This window comes from Canis aureus, chromosome 22 (assembly GCF_053574225.1).
Source record: "Canis aureus isolate CA01 chromosome 22, VMU_Caureus_v.1.0, whole genome shotgun sequence".
Lineage (NCBI taxonomy): Eukaryota > Metazoa > Chordata > Mammalia > Carnivora > Canidae > Canis > Canis aureus.
In genome coordinates, this window is record NC_135632.1 from 24,413,476 (window position 1) to 24,431,786 (window position 18,311).

At 36.8% G+C, this 18,311-nt stretch overlaps 1 protein-coding gene across 21 annotated transcripts in view; it reads right to left on the reverse strand.

Annotated features, from left to right (window-relative positions):
- Positions 1-18,311, reverse strand: part of NEK11 (NIMA related kinase 11) — a 256,069-nt gene that overhangs the window by 236,691 nt on the left and 1,067 nt on the right. For 15 of the 21 annotated variants that reach the window (XM_077865207.1, XM_077865212.1, XM_077865209.1 and 12 more), the window contains exon 2: positions 15,529-15,798. The exons of 2 other annotated variants lie outside the window; for them this stretch is intronic. In XM_077865207.1, the coding sequence (XP_077721333.1) occupies positions 15,529-15,698 (170 nt within the window). In that variant the 5' untranslated portion in view covers positions 15,699-15,798. Of the gene's footprint in view, positions 1-15,528; positions 15,799-18,144; positions 18,281-18,311 lie in introns of those variants that run through there. 4 more of the 21 variants (XM_077865225.1, XM_077865221.1, XM_077865204.1 and 1 more) reach the window with 3 other exon arrangements.

Below are 18,311 nucleotides of genomic sequence, written 5' to 3' on the forward strand. Positions count from 1 at the left end.
CTAAGTTGGGCTCCTCGCTATACTAGTGCTAGTAAGAATAGCTAGAAAAATAGGGAGTTCAGTGGTTAAACAAGCTTGGGAAAAGCTCTTGAAGATTCACAATTTACCCCAGCAGATTTAAGTCCCTCAGTAAAAGAGTCCCTCAGTAAAAACAAACAAAAAATCTAAACAAAACTGGTTCAACTCTGTGGAACCAAATGTTTTCTAAACTTGCATAATCGTGGAACTCCTTTTTACACAGAACACCTTATTAACATTTTCAAAAGTACCAGTGTCTGGTGCTTCATAGCTATAAAATGTTTCATTGTATCAAACGCCTACAACCAAATTGGCTGATTTTACAACATGATGTTTGCCTATAAATAATATGCCATCAAATTTACACATATTTTCTTACATAACCTCCAGGAGACACAGGATGGCAAAGTAACGTTGTCACTATCACTTCACAGAAGTTATTTCAGAAAATGAAAAATCATCCCACCACTCGGCCTCAATAGCAGGTTTCCAGGGGTGCTTCGCAAGCTTTTCCAGCAAAATATCTCTAACAGCAAAGAAGTATAAATTCAGACCCCTGAAATGGGATTGCCAAAGGCAGGACAGGTCTCTGAAATCTCATGCTTTGTTTTAAAATTCCTGCAAGATATAGTGCCATGTTTGTGAAATGACAAATGTTCAGGATTATTCACTGCAACAGTGTTTTTAACAACAAAAGATTAAAAACATCCCAAATGTACGTCAACAGGAAGGTAAATAAATAATAGTATAGCCATATAGTGGAATATACTATACAACTGTTAAAACAAAGAATGGGAACATTCTCTAATACTAACATGGGAAAAGCTCCAAGATATTTTGGCATATGAAAAAAGCACGAAACAGAACTGTGTAAAATGTGAGTTTTTATCAGAAAGGAGCAAAAATAAGAATTCTAGAGTTGCTTATATATGCATATGGCAATTCCAGAAAAATCCATAGGAAATTATTAACAGTGGTTATCTTCTGGGGGAGAGAATGGGAACTCTTCTAAGTAAGACAGGGATGAAACTTTAAACAGTACATCTTTTTATATCTTCTGAGCCATATGAATGTGTATAACCTATTAAAATTTTATTAAACATTTAAAAGTCATATAAATTTTTTACATTGTGACATATTCACATCTGACCTAAAATTATTTTTAAGTATCCATATATTTTTAGAATAGTAAAACTAAATCCATATTTAAATTCCTGTTTGATGGATCATCTGGGACATCATATATGTAGTTCAGTGTGAAAAGCATGGGTTCAGCCCATTTAAAACTTGCTTGAACACGGATGCCTGGGTGGCTCAGCGGTTGAGCGTCTGCCGTTGGCTCAGGGCATGATCTCTGAGTCCCGGGATCGAGTCCACATCAGGTTTCCTGCATGGAGCCTGCTTCTCCCTCTGCCTGTGTCTCTGCTTTTCTCTGTATGTATGTCTCTCATGAATAAATAAAATATTTTTTAAAAATTTAAAAAATAAAACTTGGTTGGATAGCCTTCATTCCATTTGAAGAATCAACATACACACACACACAAAAAAAAAATCTAGAACCTCTACTAGAAAGTGCTTGCTTAACAGTTTGGGACTTTTATCTTTAAGCTGGGGTTAGAACTCTGACACTCAAAATCAGTACCAACATACTACTGGAAGTGACCGCGCAGAAAATGCCACAAAACTGACATGGCAACTCCAAGTGTGAAGCATCACAGATTTCTGCCCATTCTTCCATGCCAGAGTGTTCAAGGGCAAGGCAAACTCCAAGGGCAAACCTCTGTTTTACAGCCCAAAATAAGTGGAATTTCAAACTCTCCAACTATTTTTAACACATTTTTTTAAAGCTTGGTGGTTATTTTAAAAATAGGAATAATCAGTCTTGCTTAAACCAAAATATTTCCCATTATACGTCCTGGACCACCACCACAACAAAACAATTAGGCTTCTTTTGGTTACACTTTCATAGAACTTTCATTAAAATGCTTTTTATATATGTGAAAAAACCTGTGTCATTTATTTAAAGATATGGTCCAAGAAATAAATAAAATACAACACAGCTATAACTCTAATGGAACAAGTGAATGCAATGTGACTAATGTCAATAAAATGAATTATATGTACCTGCATTTTACACCATGAAGATAATTTTGTATCCTTTTTTACTTCCTAAGGGTGGTTTAATTAACCCAAGTGCCATAAATGTCTCTGAATTTCTCTTAAACCAAAATTTTATTTCTTGGTGTAAATAAAGCCAGAATTAAAAAGATACAGTGTGAAGAGATGAACCAATACAACACAACCAGCAGGGAGTCATTTGTTACTGCTTTCATTGATTCTGATTCTGTTTCAGAAGGCTGTTCTCTCTGGAATCCCTTCAGAGAAACAAATAGGCAGAGGTGACCGCATGGACTTCAAAATCTCCTGCAATCTCCTGATGATCTGTTGGATATTCATAAGTGGCAAAATGATTCCACCTTTAGGTTTTAGGTTTTATTTCAGTTGTAATAATGAGTTATGAATAAATGATCACTGGGTAATAAATTATTCAGGCAGGCACACAGTTTCCAAGGAATCCTGGAGTGAGTCTAGCTAATGGCATAATACAAGCCAGCAGCAGCTGCCGAGGGGACACCCCACAATTACCTCACGCTGCAGTGGCATGGGTATAGTTAGTGCCTCTCGGTGTGGGCTTTTCAACAAGGGGCCATATTAATGCCTTCTGAATTTTTATAAAGTAGGAATCCCCCCAGGGTACTCTAGTGTCTGTCTAAGTGTAATTATGAGATACTGAGCCCTGACTTCTTCATCCGTCAAAGAAGGGTATTTGCTATCAGCTGAGTACAATCTTTGCTGCTGAAACTAGTGCTGAACCGAAAATCTGAAATGAAGAATGTATGTCTACAAACGCACACACACACACACACACACACGCAAGCACTTGTGCGTGTATACATATAGTTTTCACGTGTATGTATGTACATACAGACATACAAATACACACAGAGTTTTTATGGTTATGCCAGGCTAGCAACGTAATGCCAAAATAGCTTTACCTGGAGGAAATTATTTGCTTTTCTCAGTTTTTAAAACCGTTTGAATGTAACTCACCCCTTATGAGCCCAAAACTCAACTTCTTCAAAGATGGTAAGGCTTACTAAAAGTCAACGTTGGATATGTGTCAAGTCCCACCCATATCAAATATCTAAATGCTTTACTTCTAAGTATTGTTAAGTAGCCTTGCAAATCACATCTTTCATTGATCTTTCCTTTAATTTTCATTTATAAAACAATTCTACAAATAATAAAACTACTCATTAGAGCCTGATAATCATTGTACAGAAATATCTTTCAAAGAAACGTGAATTGGGATGCCTGGGTGGCTCAGTGGTTGAACATCTGCCTTTGGCTCAGGGCGTGATCCCATGATTCAGGGATGGAGTCCTGCACTGGGTTCCCCACAAGGAGTTTACTTCTCCCTCTGCCTGTGTCTCTGCCTCTCTCTCTGTATCTCTCATAAATAAATAAATGGAATATTTAAAAAGAGAGAGAGAACATATTGAATTAAAAGCAGCTGATCCGGATCCCTGGGTGGCGCCGCGGTTTAGCGCACCTGCCTTTGGCCCAGGGCGCGATCCTGGAGACCCGGGATCCAATCCCACGTCGGGCTCCCGGTGCATGGAGCCTGCTTCTCTCTCTGCCTATGTCTCTGCCTCTCTCTCTCTCTGTGTGTGTGACTATCATAAATAAATAAAAATTTTAAAAAAAATTTAAAAAAAAATAAAAGCAGCTGATCAACAAATGGCAAATCAAATTTTGTAAAAAAATAGATAGGCTAATCTTGCCCCCAAATCCACAGTATCTGCATTTGTGCAAGGCCAATGAAATGGGAGAGAAGGGAGTGAGACAATGAAAAGCTACTGGACCAAAAATCTTTCTCAAATTTTCCCCAAGGGAAGACAACTGTAACTACCTAATTAGATTTTTAAGGGTTTCTCTAAGTTCAAACTTATAAGGGAAGTGGAAATGTCAATCAAGCTTTAATGAAAATGCTGAGTGCCCACCGTCTATGGGAGAAGTTGAGGAAGCTAACATCCAAACACATTCTTTTTATTATTTTTTAATTTAAATTCCATTTAGGTAACATATACCAAAGGTAATACACATTAGTAGGTAATATATATTACCAAAGTTTCAGGTGTAGAATTTAGTGATTCATCAGTTGCATATAATACCCAGACACATTGTAATCAAAGCTTCAATATTCTAAATGTTCTACTCTTAGAAATTTGGAAACCTAGAACACATGACTAGAGGATCAACATACACTTTAAACTTCCTTCCTCACTTGCTCGATAAAGGTCATGAAAAGCAAAGCCTATAATTCTTCTCTGAACTAAAACCAAGAATATTGACTGGTCTGAACCCAAAGATTAAAAACCAACATTCAGCTCGAACTATGAAATTTCACAATGATTATCACTAGAAACTGCAAAATCAGCCAGTTTAACACTCTTAGAGGTTTTCATATATCATAGTTCAAGGTTGTTTTCCAAACACATTTTCTAAAGTTTGCTTTTTTTTTAATATTTCATTTATTTATTCATAGAGACAGAGAGAGGGAGAGGCAGAGACACAGGCGGAGGAAGAAGCAGGCATCATACAGAGAGCCTGACGTGGGGGGCTTGATCCAGAGTCTCCAGGATCACGCCCTGGGCTGCAGGCGGCGCTAAACCGCTGCGCCACCGGGGCTGCCCAAAGTTTGCTTTTTCAATAACTAAAACTTTAGGTGGGTTTTTCACATAAATACTAAATAACAGCACTGCTGTAACAAGTTCATTCTATAGCATATAGCAAACATTTCATAATTGTTCATTCATACTTATAAGTATTAGGTAACAGGGGCCATTAAAACAGCTGAAAAATAAAAAGGGATTGTGTTCTTGTTAAAGTATGGAACAGGTCAGCGTCATGGTATTTTATTTATTTATTTATTTATTTATTTATTTATTTATTTATTTATTTATTTATTTATTTATGATAGACCTAGAGAGAGAGAGAGAGAGAGAGAGGCAGAGGAGAGGGAGAAGCAGGCTCCATGCCAGGAGCCCGACACAGGACTCGATCCTGGGACTCCAGGATCGCGCCCTGGGCCAAAGGCAGGCGCGAAACCGCTGAGCCACCCAGGGATCCCCAGTTTCATGGTATTTTAAAGCAATAAATGTCATATAATACTAACTCCTTATTTTTAATACTACATGAAATTATTTACACAATTAGCATAGCACAGAAGCTACTTTTAGAACTTTGTGTCAACCATGTCTATTTCTCATACAAATATAAATTTACAAATCACTAGATTCCAAAAAATAAGTTTACGAATAACTGGCCAAGGAACTAATAGTGACCTAACAGTTGCCTTTCCCCCCTGTTGACTTTTAAGTCGTGCACATCACTCTAAATTCACTATTTAGAAATGGATGTCATGGCAACTCAACTTTTTTCCCCAGGAAAATTGGCTCAAGTGTAATAAAGTGACCCAGAAACTAATTTTAACCTGAGAGCTTTCTACCTTCTCATTTCTTTGATGTTTACATTATAGATGTATCTCATTCCAACTTCTTTAAAGGTGGATATCACAACTCGAATTTCCAGTTCAAAATAGTCATGAGTGTAGGTGCTAGCCAAAACTACCCACAAGGCAATGCATGTGTCAAAAAAGGAATCAGATCAGTTCAGAAAGGGAGAAGCTGACAAAAGAAAATCCCTCCCTCTGCTGATCCTGTTGGAGTAAGTGATGGGTACAGGGAAACCACTTGCCCTGTGTCAGGCAGAGTATTGGACTGTTTGACTCACCAAAAGCTATTAGAGAAAAAAAGTCTCACAAGAAGGCTGCTTGAAAAGAACCAAAAACAAGAAGGTTAGTTACAGATTATACTTAAGGGTGCTTTGCTTTGAGCCAGGAAATTAAAGTTAGAGATTCAATATTGAAAAATATTCTGATACTACCCATTAAAACCCTGAATTTGGTTATTGAGGTTCCTCTGGAATCCATTAAGAATCATGTCATCTACCTGAAAAAAGTACACTTTTGACTGGGGCGGGATGGGGGGGGCTTGAACTATATTACACACACAAAGTTTTGTTCTTGCATATTATTCACTCATCCTTAAAATATTTTACTTATTGAATAAATGAGACAAAATAACAGTTAAAAGAGTAGGCTTACATAAATCTTATATTTTAAAATTTTGGGGCAGTCAACAATGACAATGTAAAGGGACCAGCATATCTAATTACATTTTTAAATTATCATTTACCAAAATAATTTAGATATCCCCCCATCTCACACATTTAAATGAATAATATTCCTTATTTCTTAGGGTATTACTCAATGTTGGCAAAACCATTAGCTTCCCTGCTCACAAATCCAACAAAACAATACATAAGAACAGAGTAGGATAAGTAAGGAATTTAAACAGTCTAAAAATCTAATAGTAATTTGCCTATGTTCTTTTCCTGTCAACAATCTAGTTGTGATTTTTTTTAGTTGTGATATTTTTAATAATTCACTTCCATTTTCTCTCAAACAATAGTGATGAGGGGGAAAAAAACATTAAAAAATAAAGGCTTTTCGTGTGCTGTTGTCTTCTTTCTAAATGGTTCTTGGTGATTCAGTCTTCAAAGCAGGCTTTTTTGGCCCCCTGCCCAAGCCAAAATGAAACTGAGGGGTTCCCTACATCCTACTCATCCTAAAATATTTTACTAGTCATCTCTCATCTGTAAATAATAAAAACCAAATAAAAAGCTCATGACTCCTTTTACGTTAATACATACGATGAAGCAGTCTCAGGAAAACATAAATCATTTACCCCAAAATGTTGACTTCATTACCATGATTGAGATAAGTCAAGGTAACTGTGCACTCTTGCATTTTATTCTCTTTTTCCTTATCTACCAAACCTAAATATTGTAAGATGGCCAGAAGCTCAGGGGCTTGATTTTGTAACAGACAGAGAATTGGTAAAGCCCAAAGTGAAGTCCAAGTTCAAATTTACCCTTCTCATATTTACCTAAGAGGAACCGATGCGCAAGATCCTCTAGAACATGAGCTGTTTTAAGAGAAAATTTAATATGTTTTCATATTATAATCTCTCTTAAAAGATTGAAGATTTTAAGGGAACAAGACTTGATCACAACAATGAAAACTGTTTTCTGGCAGGACAAAACGAAATCATTAGTTTCCTCCAAATTGTTTTCATAACCTCACTGCATAAACCATTGAATCCTATTAAACTAACTCAGCCTACTCAATACCCGGTCCTCCCACCACAGATACCCAGTGGGGAGAATGCCTGGTCATAAGATAAAAATAATAGCTTTAATAAGAGTACATAAAATGGGCTCAAAGTTGGATTTATTAAATCTACTAATGTCTTGTTTAGAATGAGTCAAAACTGAAAGCAAGGATATGTTAAAATGATTAAATAAATCGGACAGAAATGCATAAATAGGTGTTTATACTAATACATAAGTAGGTGCAATATATAAGCATTAGCATTGTGAAAGCTACCAGCTACTAAATAGAAGAAATTACTGTCACATTCTGAGTCACCGAAAGCTTGTCTCAAATATTATAAAAATCTATGCATTCTGGTAAGGACTACTACTCATTTTTAACTATTTTTTGACACTGTCAGGCTACTATCATCAATTTATTAATTCACTAAGAGGAAATAATACCCTTTTTATAAACGGTGAAAACTTATATACAGAAAGGAAGGCTTTTCAAGTTCATTCCTTACAATATGAAAACTGATTTCTCTATTTCTCTCTGTGTCTAAAATAAACTTGAAAATGGATGAAGTCCTTTTTTTTCCCTAATTACAACTGAGCATGTCAGCAAATGTGGTCATAATTCAGAACTGGCCCAAATATGCTTCAGTTGAATGACAGAGAATGCCCATCACTTCTCAGTGATTGAATCTTGGTTCTTCATTAGTTTTCCAGGGTTATACCACTGTCAGAAAGGATATGTTGGAACAATCATTACATTAAATCCCTGAGGATGCTAAAAGGTACAATAGTTTTTTTACTTCTACTTCAAAGAGTTTACCAGAATCAACATATTCAATAAAAGGGAACTAACTGCTATCAATGCCATACAATGGACTATTATGCAAGCATTTAAAACAATGCTTTTAAGAGTACTTAGTAACATGGGAAAATACTTATATCTTAGTGCTTCAAAGAAGATGCAAAATTATATATACATTGAGTGAAACTATTCTTCCCACTCGTTTGTCTAGTTCAGTGATCCTCAAAGTATAGTCTTCAGGCCAGCAGCAACAGAGGGCAGAGATGCAAATTCACAGGCCTCACCCAGACTTGCTAAATCAGAAACTCTAGGAGTAGAGCCCAGCGATCTGCGTTTTAGCAGCCCTCCAGGCAATTCTGATGCCTAATAAAGTGAGAAAATCACTGGCTGGTTCTTAATCATCCTTCAGGTCTCAGCCCAAACAATACATTCTCAGAAGCCTTGCCTCATCCAGCACTATGCTGCCAGCTTAGATGGGTCTATCATACTTCATAGCAACCAAGACTTTCCTTTCACAATGGTTATGTCGGCTTATGATGATAAAATTAGAGTTCTTCTTTCCCACTAGACCAGATATTCTAAAGCTTAGTCGAACATTTGAATCACCTGGAAGCTCTCAAGAAGCCCAGATGCCTGGGGTGTGGCCCAACTAAAACAATGTTCTAGGGTATGACTCAAACATGTATTTTTTAAAATACTGTGATTCCATTCTTTGGCCAAGGTTGAGAACCACCAGACTGAAGCACCTTGAAGAGCAGGTGATCAGCAAATAGTGACCAACGTTCATTGAATGAACATGTGGAGTTGTTTTTTTTTTTTTTTTTTTTACTTTTATTTTCTCTGTGTTGTTGTTTTCTTAAAACTTTAACATGGTACAAAATTCCAAATGTACAAAAAGGATTCAGTGAAAAGTACATCTCCTTCACTTTCATCCTCCATCTCTGAGGCAACCACTGTGACTAATACTATATGTTTCCTTAGAAGAGTGAATAAATATTTGTCAACACACACAGAAAAGACCAGAAGTTGGGTGGCAAGATTACAGAATTATTTTCCCACTTTATGCACAGCTGCACTTTTAATAAAACATATATGCATATTACTTTCATTATAGGAAAAGAAGGTACCCTAAAGATAACTGAATGTATGCGCATCCAGAGTTGTTCAGAAGATGCACCCTGGGTCTGACAGTTCTGAAAAAAATGGTCACTTTGGAACAATGTTCTCTGTCATGAGGAAGAGACTCTATTTGGCTTAAGCAAAGAGCTATTCAACTACTCCCTCTACTTCATTTTGGCTATATTTTTACTTCTGATTAGATATTCAGCTTCTCTAGAACTCTCATCAGAAAATGGTGCAAGAAAAAAAAAAAAGGAAAGAAATAAAATGGTGCAAGGACACATGAAAAGAGATACTATTCATTCTAGGCCCTGAATTAAGAAGTGGCATTATGATTTACAGATCTGTCTTGTCTGAATTTAGTTAGCATGAGCCCCTACCAAAATTGACTATCTCTAAGTATATTAAGATGAAAAGGGGATCCCTGGGTGGCTCAGTGGTTTAGTGCCTGCCTTTGGCCCAGGGCGCGATCCTGGAGTCCCGGGATCGAGTCCTGTGTCAGGCTCCCGGCATGGAGCCTGCTTCTCCCTCCTCCTGTGTCTCTGCCTCTCTCTCTCTCTTTTTCTCTATCATAAATAAATAAATAAATCTTTAAAAAAAAAAAAAGATTAAAAGCTGAGGACTGGATCTTAGTGTGGTGGTTTAATGATGGTTCTGTCCTTCAAAGGTCCTGACCCCCTCAGTCCCAGCCCTGTTGATGACTGTATCTCAAAAGAACATTCTGGAACTGGTGCAGAAGTCTGAGATGCTCTCAGGAAGAGACTGGGCTTAGGAGAGCTATCTGACAATAATGGACCCAGACTGTTGTGGGGTTTTATTGATTTTTATTATTCTTGTTGAACCTTTATGACTTTTCACCTCCTTTATTCTTAAGGTCTGAGGACCTCTCCCCTCTGCTGTCAGTGGGACTAATTCTAGCAACAGCTCTTAGTCCTCTCTCCTCCATTCTGCTTCTGTGGCTGGGTGAGAAATCTGCCTGTTAGGACTTTTAAAAATTTGTTCTACTATAGGCTCAAGAGCTATCCCAGGAGGCAAATGCCCAGGCTTGAAGACATTTTTCTAAGGACTTGGTAACTTTTCTGATTTGACTCCAGTCCTTATCTCATGCTGTAGACATTTGATACTGAGAAGAAATGTTCTGTGGAGAGAGAAGCATTTCCATGCTAACCATGCTGACCATATTTAGGCAAAGGCCAATGTGTAAGTAAATAGTTAAAGAAGGAAATATTTGGATATTTACACTGACAGGACCAAGGGGGAAAATATGAAAGCTCTTGGATAATTCACAAAAACTAGTAAAATAAAAACCATAGATAACTAGGAATGGATATGAGCAGTGGCCAACAACTCTGAGAGCAAAGTGGCATATAGATGTTTAAATATTATACTGTTTGCTAGCTGTTTTATGCATATTAATTGTATCTTCTTCTAGACTGAAAGTTCCTGAGAGCCAAGCCTTAGCTCCTACTGCTTCAGTTTCCTTACTGGTGCTTAGAACAAAGCAAAGGTTTAATACATAAATTAAATACTAATGTGTTGACAAACTAAAAGACTACAGCACCAAATCAACTCTAAATAATAATGCCACTGTATTTTAAGTTAATGAAATTAAAAACAGCACTATAACCAGCATTCTATGCTGATAAAATGAATGTTGAAATTCATTCCAACTGTGGCCATGATTAACCATGTATAAGTAATCATGTACAAATTTAATCATGTATCTTAGGGTAAGCCTACTTCCTCAACGTCTCTTTTCTATTAAGTTACATGCACTGTGATAAGGGCCAAAGAACTTCTTAGCTCATCAAAATCTGTGGTTTGCTTAAAAAAATAAAGTCTGACAGCTTAACAAAAATATAAAATTATGAAGCAGAATTAGAACATTTATAAATATCAGTTAACATTATCATATCCTCACATCCATTAGATCAGAGTTTCTATAATTATGAAAGAAAATATTCCTAAATATTGTTTTATAAATTTCATGATGCAGATTAAAAGAAAAACCTCTATGTCATTCAATATTCATTTTAAGTTTAATCTTATTCTACTGTGATAACTAAAAAAGGAATGGCAGATCTTTATGTCAAAGAGTTTTCTTTGATTAATGTAATCAAATGTCATGCCTGTAGCTTCTTTTAAATCCCATAGCTAATGCAGAAAGTCAATAAAAATATAAAGGAATGTGGTATGTGCATTGTAATTAAAATGCACAAAGTCACAGTATATGAAAAATGTCAATGGTAGAGTGATGCCCCCAAGTGGCATAATGATAAATTGCAATACTCTGGTGGAAAAGTTAGAATAGTATATTCTTTTTGTTTAGTTCTTTGATTAAATCTAAAAGTGCATTTTACATAATCCTAGATTTCACATGAGCTATTAATAAATGTCCTATGGACCATCTCAGATTCATGGTATACTCTAGTCACTCTAATGGGATACTAAGAGATAGTCTGGTACAGAAGGTTATGATATACTTTCTTTATAATCTCAAAAGATTAGGGGTATGTCTACAAAACAATGAAGGGAGTCAGATCTACCCTGATGTATTAAGGGAATAACATTCATAACATAGAAACATTTCTGGTATTATTTTCTACCCATCTCTGACACTAACCAATTCCCTGTTTGCAGCCTACTATGTAAAGCATAATTTATTTATCTTTTTAATTTTATTTATTTATTCATGAGAGACACACAGAGAGAGGCAGAAACATTGGCAGAGAGAGAAGCAGGGTCCATGCAAGGAACCTGATGCGGGACTAGATGCAAGGACTCCAGGATAACGCCCTGGGCCAAAGGCAGGTGCCCAACCGCTAAGCCACCGTGGCGTCCCTGTGTAAAGCATAATTTAAAATCTTATCTAACCAAATTGCTTGGAGAATGGGTGGTGCTAATTAATGTGGCTTGCTCACAGACTGAAGATTCAACTGGTAGCTTAAAGGTCAACATTCTGAGGATCAATTGCTTTTTGAATACAGATACAAAAGAATAGATGACAATAGAATTGTTACAATCTCAAGAAAGATCCTTGAATAAGATTTTAAAATCCCATGCCTGAGATCAGATTTGAAATGTGATTTGAGAGATTTCTCCCTAAAAGTGGAATGCAAAAGAAACATTTTCACTTAATAGAGAGTACAGTTATTGGGTGACTAGATAAAGTTTTATTAGGCTTCCTTTAATTATTCCTTTAACTTGGACTATTTATAAATAAGATGAATCTCGGGACGCCTGGGTGGCTCAGCCTCTCTCTCTTTCTGCCTGTGTCTCTGCCTGTGTCTCTGCCTGTCTCTCTTTCTCTGTGTCTCTCATGAATAAATAAATAAAATATCAATAAATAAATAAATAAATAAATAAATAAATAAATAAATAAATAAAATGAATCTCAACTGCTATTGAGTAATATCCATAAGGTAATATGATAGTCTGTATTTTACACATCTACTTACAATTAAATTTATGTCTCTTTATAAATATATCTATTTATATATTATATACTCTTTATTATATGTATTTATCTTGATATTTCATATATTTATAGATATCTTATTTAATCCTATTATGACCCTATGAAGTATCTTATCCATTTTACAGATAAGAAAACTGAAGCTCAGACTAGGAAACTGCATAACCTTAATCTTACAGTTATGAACAAGACTGGCTTTACATCATCCTCAAAGCCTGTGGTCTTAACCACGACAAGTTACAGCCTTCCTTCTAGCATTCTAGGATTTTGTGAACAGCCATTGTCATGATTCCTCATGATTTTAGCAGAGAGTTTTAAAATCAATTGATCTAAAATCAAATGTCTAAGGACGGGCAGGTAGTAGAAAGGTGTGATACAGCTGGGTAAAAGAGACAGTGAAGAGTGGCAACACATGGCTAACTACTGGCAACTAATTTAGACTGAAAAAGAAACACTGTTCAGGCCAAACGAAACACATCTGAAGGCTGAATGTAGCCTGTCTGTCATATGTTGTAGAGATTCTGATGATGGATTGTTTTTCAAGAGATTCTATGCTAGATTTTCTGGTATCAAGTAATTTGTCAATTATCCTCACTGTTGGGTTCATCCCTCACCCCTAGGGCTTCATCTGCCATATTCAGCCCAAGTTAGGTGTTTTCAGACTAATAGGGCAAGTACAGGAAGAGTTATTGACAAATCACTTCCCAACCAACCAACCAACCCTTTCCTCTCCATTTCTCTCCTCCTGCCCCAACACCTACACACTTCACTCATCCATCATCTCAAGTCTGAAGCTTTCAAATTTGGTCTTCCTACATCTTATTTTGCATCCCTGTGTTCAACTTTTTAGCCCTCCTATGAATTCCTTTAAGATTTTTCACATTCCTCACTCAATGAAAAAAACAAAATCAAATATAGTCTTTATGATGAGGGATAAAAGCAGAAAAACGTTCACCTTTAGCCCAGAAGGCTGCACAGTTTCAATAAGGATCACATATGTACTGGTTAGTATTATTTAAAGGGTATCATGACTGTTGGTATATCTCCCTGACAGTTAATACTGAGCTGAATGGTAAGCACCAGAGAAATCTTGCAGCAGTAGTTACAAGTGGAAATTCAAAGAAAACATGTATGATCTAACATTCCCTGCATGTCCCACCCCCTTGAACACAAAGCATATAAACACCAGCTTCATACAACAAAAGTGCTGCTCTTTCTGCTCATGGGTCCTATCCCTGTGCTATAATAAAAGCATCTTTCTGGGATCCCTGGGTGGCACAGCGGTTTAGCGCCTGCCTTTGGCCCAGGGTGTGATCCTGGAGACCCGGGATCGAATCCCACGTCAGGCTCCCGGTGCATGGAGCCTGCTTCTCCCTCTGCCTGTGTCTCTGCCTCTCTCTCTCTCTCTCTCTCTCTGATTCATCAATAAATAAAAATTTAAAAAAAAATAAAATAAAAAATAAAAGCATCTTTTTGCACTGAAAATGTCTCAAGAATTCTTTTTTGACCAGTTGCTTGTGGTCCCACATCATATACAATGTGATTTTTACAAGTTCTGGGTCAGATTTAGGTCCTACTCTCAATATTTCCATAAAGGTAATCTAGTAATTTTCAGAAATTTATCATTCTGTCTTACATGGGTGGAAGAGTACCTCTAGGATTTCTGGAATTCTTTTTGATAGGGGTCATGAAGCATGCTCTAAGGATACCAGAGAAGTGCCAGCACTGTTGCCATTCTTCATGTAGGAATTTACTGAAAACTATGAAATTCTGGACATAAAGACCATTTAAAAAGTTGATTTTGAAAATAAAATAGTAGCATCAACATTTACCTTTATAATTTCTATGTAATATTAAGAAGTAGAAAATGTTTATTTATTACATTCATTTTAAATCCAGTGGGCAAAAGCTGAAAGAATTTTAAAAAGCCTCAAAATCTCTGAAAAAAAGAATTATGGGATGGAAATCTGTTCTTCTAGAGTTAAGGACTGATGTCTTATTCATTCCTCCTCTGCTTTGTCTTTTTCCTGTGTTTCTGATGTACAAGTTTTTATTTTAACTCCAATTCCAACTAACTTATCACTGCAGCAAATTCAAACAACTTAAAGCTAGAAAGGAAGATTCATCCTTATCTGTAACAGACAACAGCATTACAAGTTTTTCTCTACTGTGAAAGTTTAAAGTCCTATCAAAATCAAAGAAAAGGAAGTAACAAGAGGGCCCTCAATATTATTAATGTAATTTTATTTTTTTTTATTTTTTATTTTTTATTTTTTATTTTTTTTTTTTATTAATGTAATTTTAGATGGGAGCTCCTGCTTGGTTTAAATGCCTAATTTGAGAATTGTAGGACTTCAGACTTGGAAAAACTCCTCCATAGAAGAAAGCCAAGGAAAATTAATACCATTTTTCCCTTAGTACACCCTATTCACTTCAAGTGTGAATTACCATTTATTTGCATTTCATAACATTTCTAAAATTGCCATCATTATAAACAATTCTTACTTTCTCATTCAAGAAGTCCCAATCAAGTTAAGTGGAAGCAATGTTGTAATTGAGACTCTGGTATGCATAAAAATGTTATTTTCACTTAATCTACCCCATTTCCCATCTCTAGGTCATTTGGGTACTTCACTCACCTGCTGAAATACGTTTAAAAATCTTATCTTTAGACACCATTCAAGAAGTTTTTCTATCACTTACTAAGTTCTTAGAATCTCAAATGCAAAGGGCAAATGATACTCCATGTTCTTAATGAGCTAAGAGCTATGCATACAGGGCAGCCAACTCAAAATTTGTATGAAGTATTTTTACTTACAATTCCTCTCCTTGTTTTGCTTTCTTGTCTGAAACCAGATAGACAGTCCCAAAACTTCCACTACCAAGTTTTTGTTGAAGCACATATCTTCTTGCAATCAAAGTCTTTGGATAAGTAGAAATAGCTATTGATTCATTCGCATACTTAGCAGCCTCTTGGAATTTCAGCATGGCTCCCAACAAGAGAGAACTGGTTCATATGCTTACAGAAATTTAATATTCAAGTCTCCTAGAAGATGGCCAAATTCATCCAGGTAGCATCAGTCAATACCTTAAAAGTGAAAAGTTCAGAGATCAGGCAAGCCTAAAGAATGCTAATGTATTCCTAGCCATATGTAGAAGTTTTTGACAATGATATCTGCAACTTTGAGTAGTGGATTCAATGACACCACATTTGGTGACTGAGAGAAAAATGTCAAAAGGTAGAGATACTGGCGGATTCTAATAGAAGACAGTCTTTCACAGGAAGAGAGCTTTCCCTCATACATCTGAATATGGCAAAACTGAGTTACAGTTAATGTGTTTAAGAGTTATACTCCCCACCTACTTTTTTAAAAAATCCAAATATAAGAACATTTATTCTTATATTTATTTTGTTGTGCCCGAGATTGCGAATCCGAGAACCACCGAGGAGCCGACACCGATGCAAACACATGAGGGTTTATTGACAAGCTCGAGCCTGGGTCCAAGTACACCTGACACAGTGGGGCAGGGACTTGGACCCCGAGACTAAGAGGCTTAGCAGCTTTTTAGGGGCCAGTGGCCAATGCGATACGCAGAAAGTTGCACAGTCATGTTGGTTCATACGCAGGTGGCCCATTGAATTACATTTTACCCTAAAGTATCCACTTGAACTGGCCTATCACTGAGCCGGATTTCCGATTAGAGTGTGCCCCGGGCTTGACTAGGGTGTGGCAGTGCCCTAAGCAATAAGCAGGTCGGCCTATCACTGACCCCATTTCCGATTAGGGTGCGCCCCGGCCTTGACTAGGGTGGGGCAGTGCCCTAAGCAGGTCGGCACAAGGTGGGTGCAGCACAAAATGGAGTCAGTCCTGCTCTGCTTGTCCAGGGGTAGGGGATTTTTGTTAAATTTCCTGGGTCCCACAATTTCTTAAAATTTATTTCTTAAAATCTATACATTTGCATCAATCTCTTCGTAAGTCTTTCTTCCCACCTTATGTCTGTTTTGATTAACAGTGAGTTAGGATCACACTAGAAATTAGCATAGAATTTTTTTCTGTAGATATTAAACCTTGGCTTTTGCATTTATTAGAATAGATGTGAAGAGGAACAAAGATTTCAGAATAAATTTTTCCCATCCTAAACCAATTCTGATCTAGTTTCTGAAGTTATTATACACACTGTGTATAGAGTAATCTCTCTGGATTGGAAATAAGTGTCACAAATGCAGTTCAAACCAAAAACTGTGTTTTGATGATAGCTGAATATACATGTGTTATAATTCCTCAAGGAACTATAAATGTGCTGCAGGATTATGAAAAGTAGGACTGTTTTATATGAGTGTATGCCCAGTAAAATCACTTTTACTTCATCAAAATGTAAAATGTTTTGTTGGTAATCATGAAAAGTGGATTTGTTTAAAATCTATGAAAACATGATTTTTAATTGAAGACAGTCTATGCCTTGGAGTCAAGTTTCCACAACTATAAGACAAAAACTTATCGTGTATAACGATAAAACGAGATGCTACCTGTGTAGTTTGGGGTTCATGACCAACACACTTTGCATGGTGGTGGCAATTACAAATATCCTCAGACTAGAACAAAACAGTAAATGTGTATTTAGGCATTTTTCTTCTTAAACTAATGCATTAATCAGTTAGGTTTTACCTGATGCCAGTAAGATGTATTCTATAAATAGCTTTAAAAAGGGGGAGGGCATGTATGGCTGGCTCAGTTGGCAGAGCATGCCACTCTTGATCTCAGGACTGTGGGTTTGAACCCCATGCTGGGTGTGGAGATTACCTAAAAATAAAATCTAAGAAAAAGGAGGAGGAGAAGAAACCAATCATCGTGTGCTCATGACAATACTAAAACGTTAGCATTGTGTCGGAACCTCAAAATCCCTGAATTAATAAAAATTTACATCAGATTATCAAGATCACAGAAAATATCAGTAAAATCTACTACTGAAAAAAATGACTGGAGAGCAGTCCTCCAGATGTGTATTTTGTTTGCTTTCCCTGCTCCCACAAAAGTGATACTTTCTGGCAAATTAAAATACATGGACTCATAGAGTTTTCAACAGGAAAGAACCCTCCAGATGACCCAGTAATTCTCCTTATATTAGGGATGAGATAAAGGTCCCTATTCAGTGAAGGACAGACTAGTTCTGGAGAAGTCCAATTTCCCAGGGGCTCCTGTTTGTAAATGAGCTTAATTTTAAACCCAGCAATGTCATCTAAGCAGTCTGGCCAGGCCCACAGACTACTTTGGAACTAGGTTCCCTTCTGCCAAACTCCCAGACTCAGCCCTGTGACCTTTAGTAATCAATTCCACTAATCTCCTCTGTGCAACCACAGAGCTACCCTAGCAGGTCCCATGTTGTCTAGATTCCAGAACTATCTGTTCCTTTGTCAACGTTCACTCGCCCCTACCTCCTGAAGGTTGTGGATGAAGCTGAGCGCCAGATACACACACCTTCTGTATCTTTGTATCCTTGGTTCCTGTCATATAGTAGTAGGTGGTTCAACAAATTCTGTTAAGGCAAACAGGCATCCACACACAGACCGACTGTTGCCCAAGGGAGGAAAAAAAAAGTGTG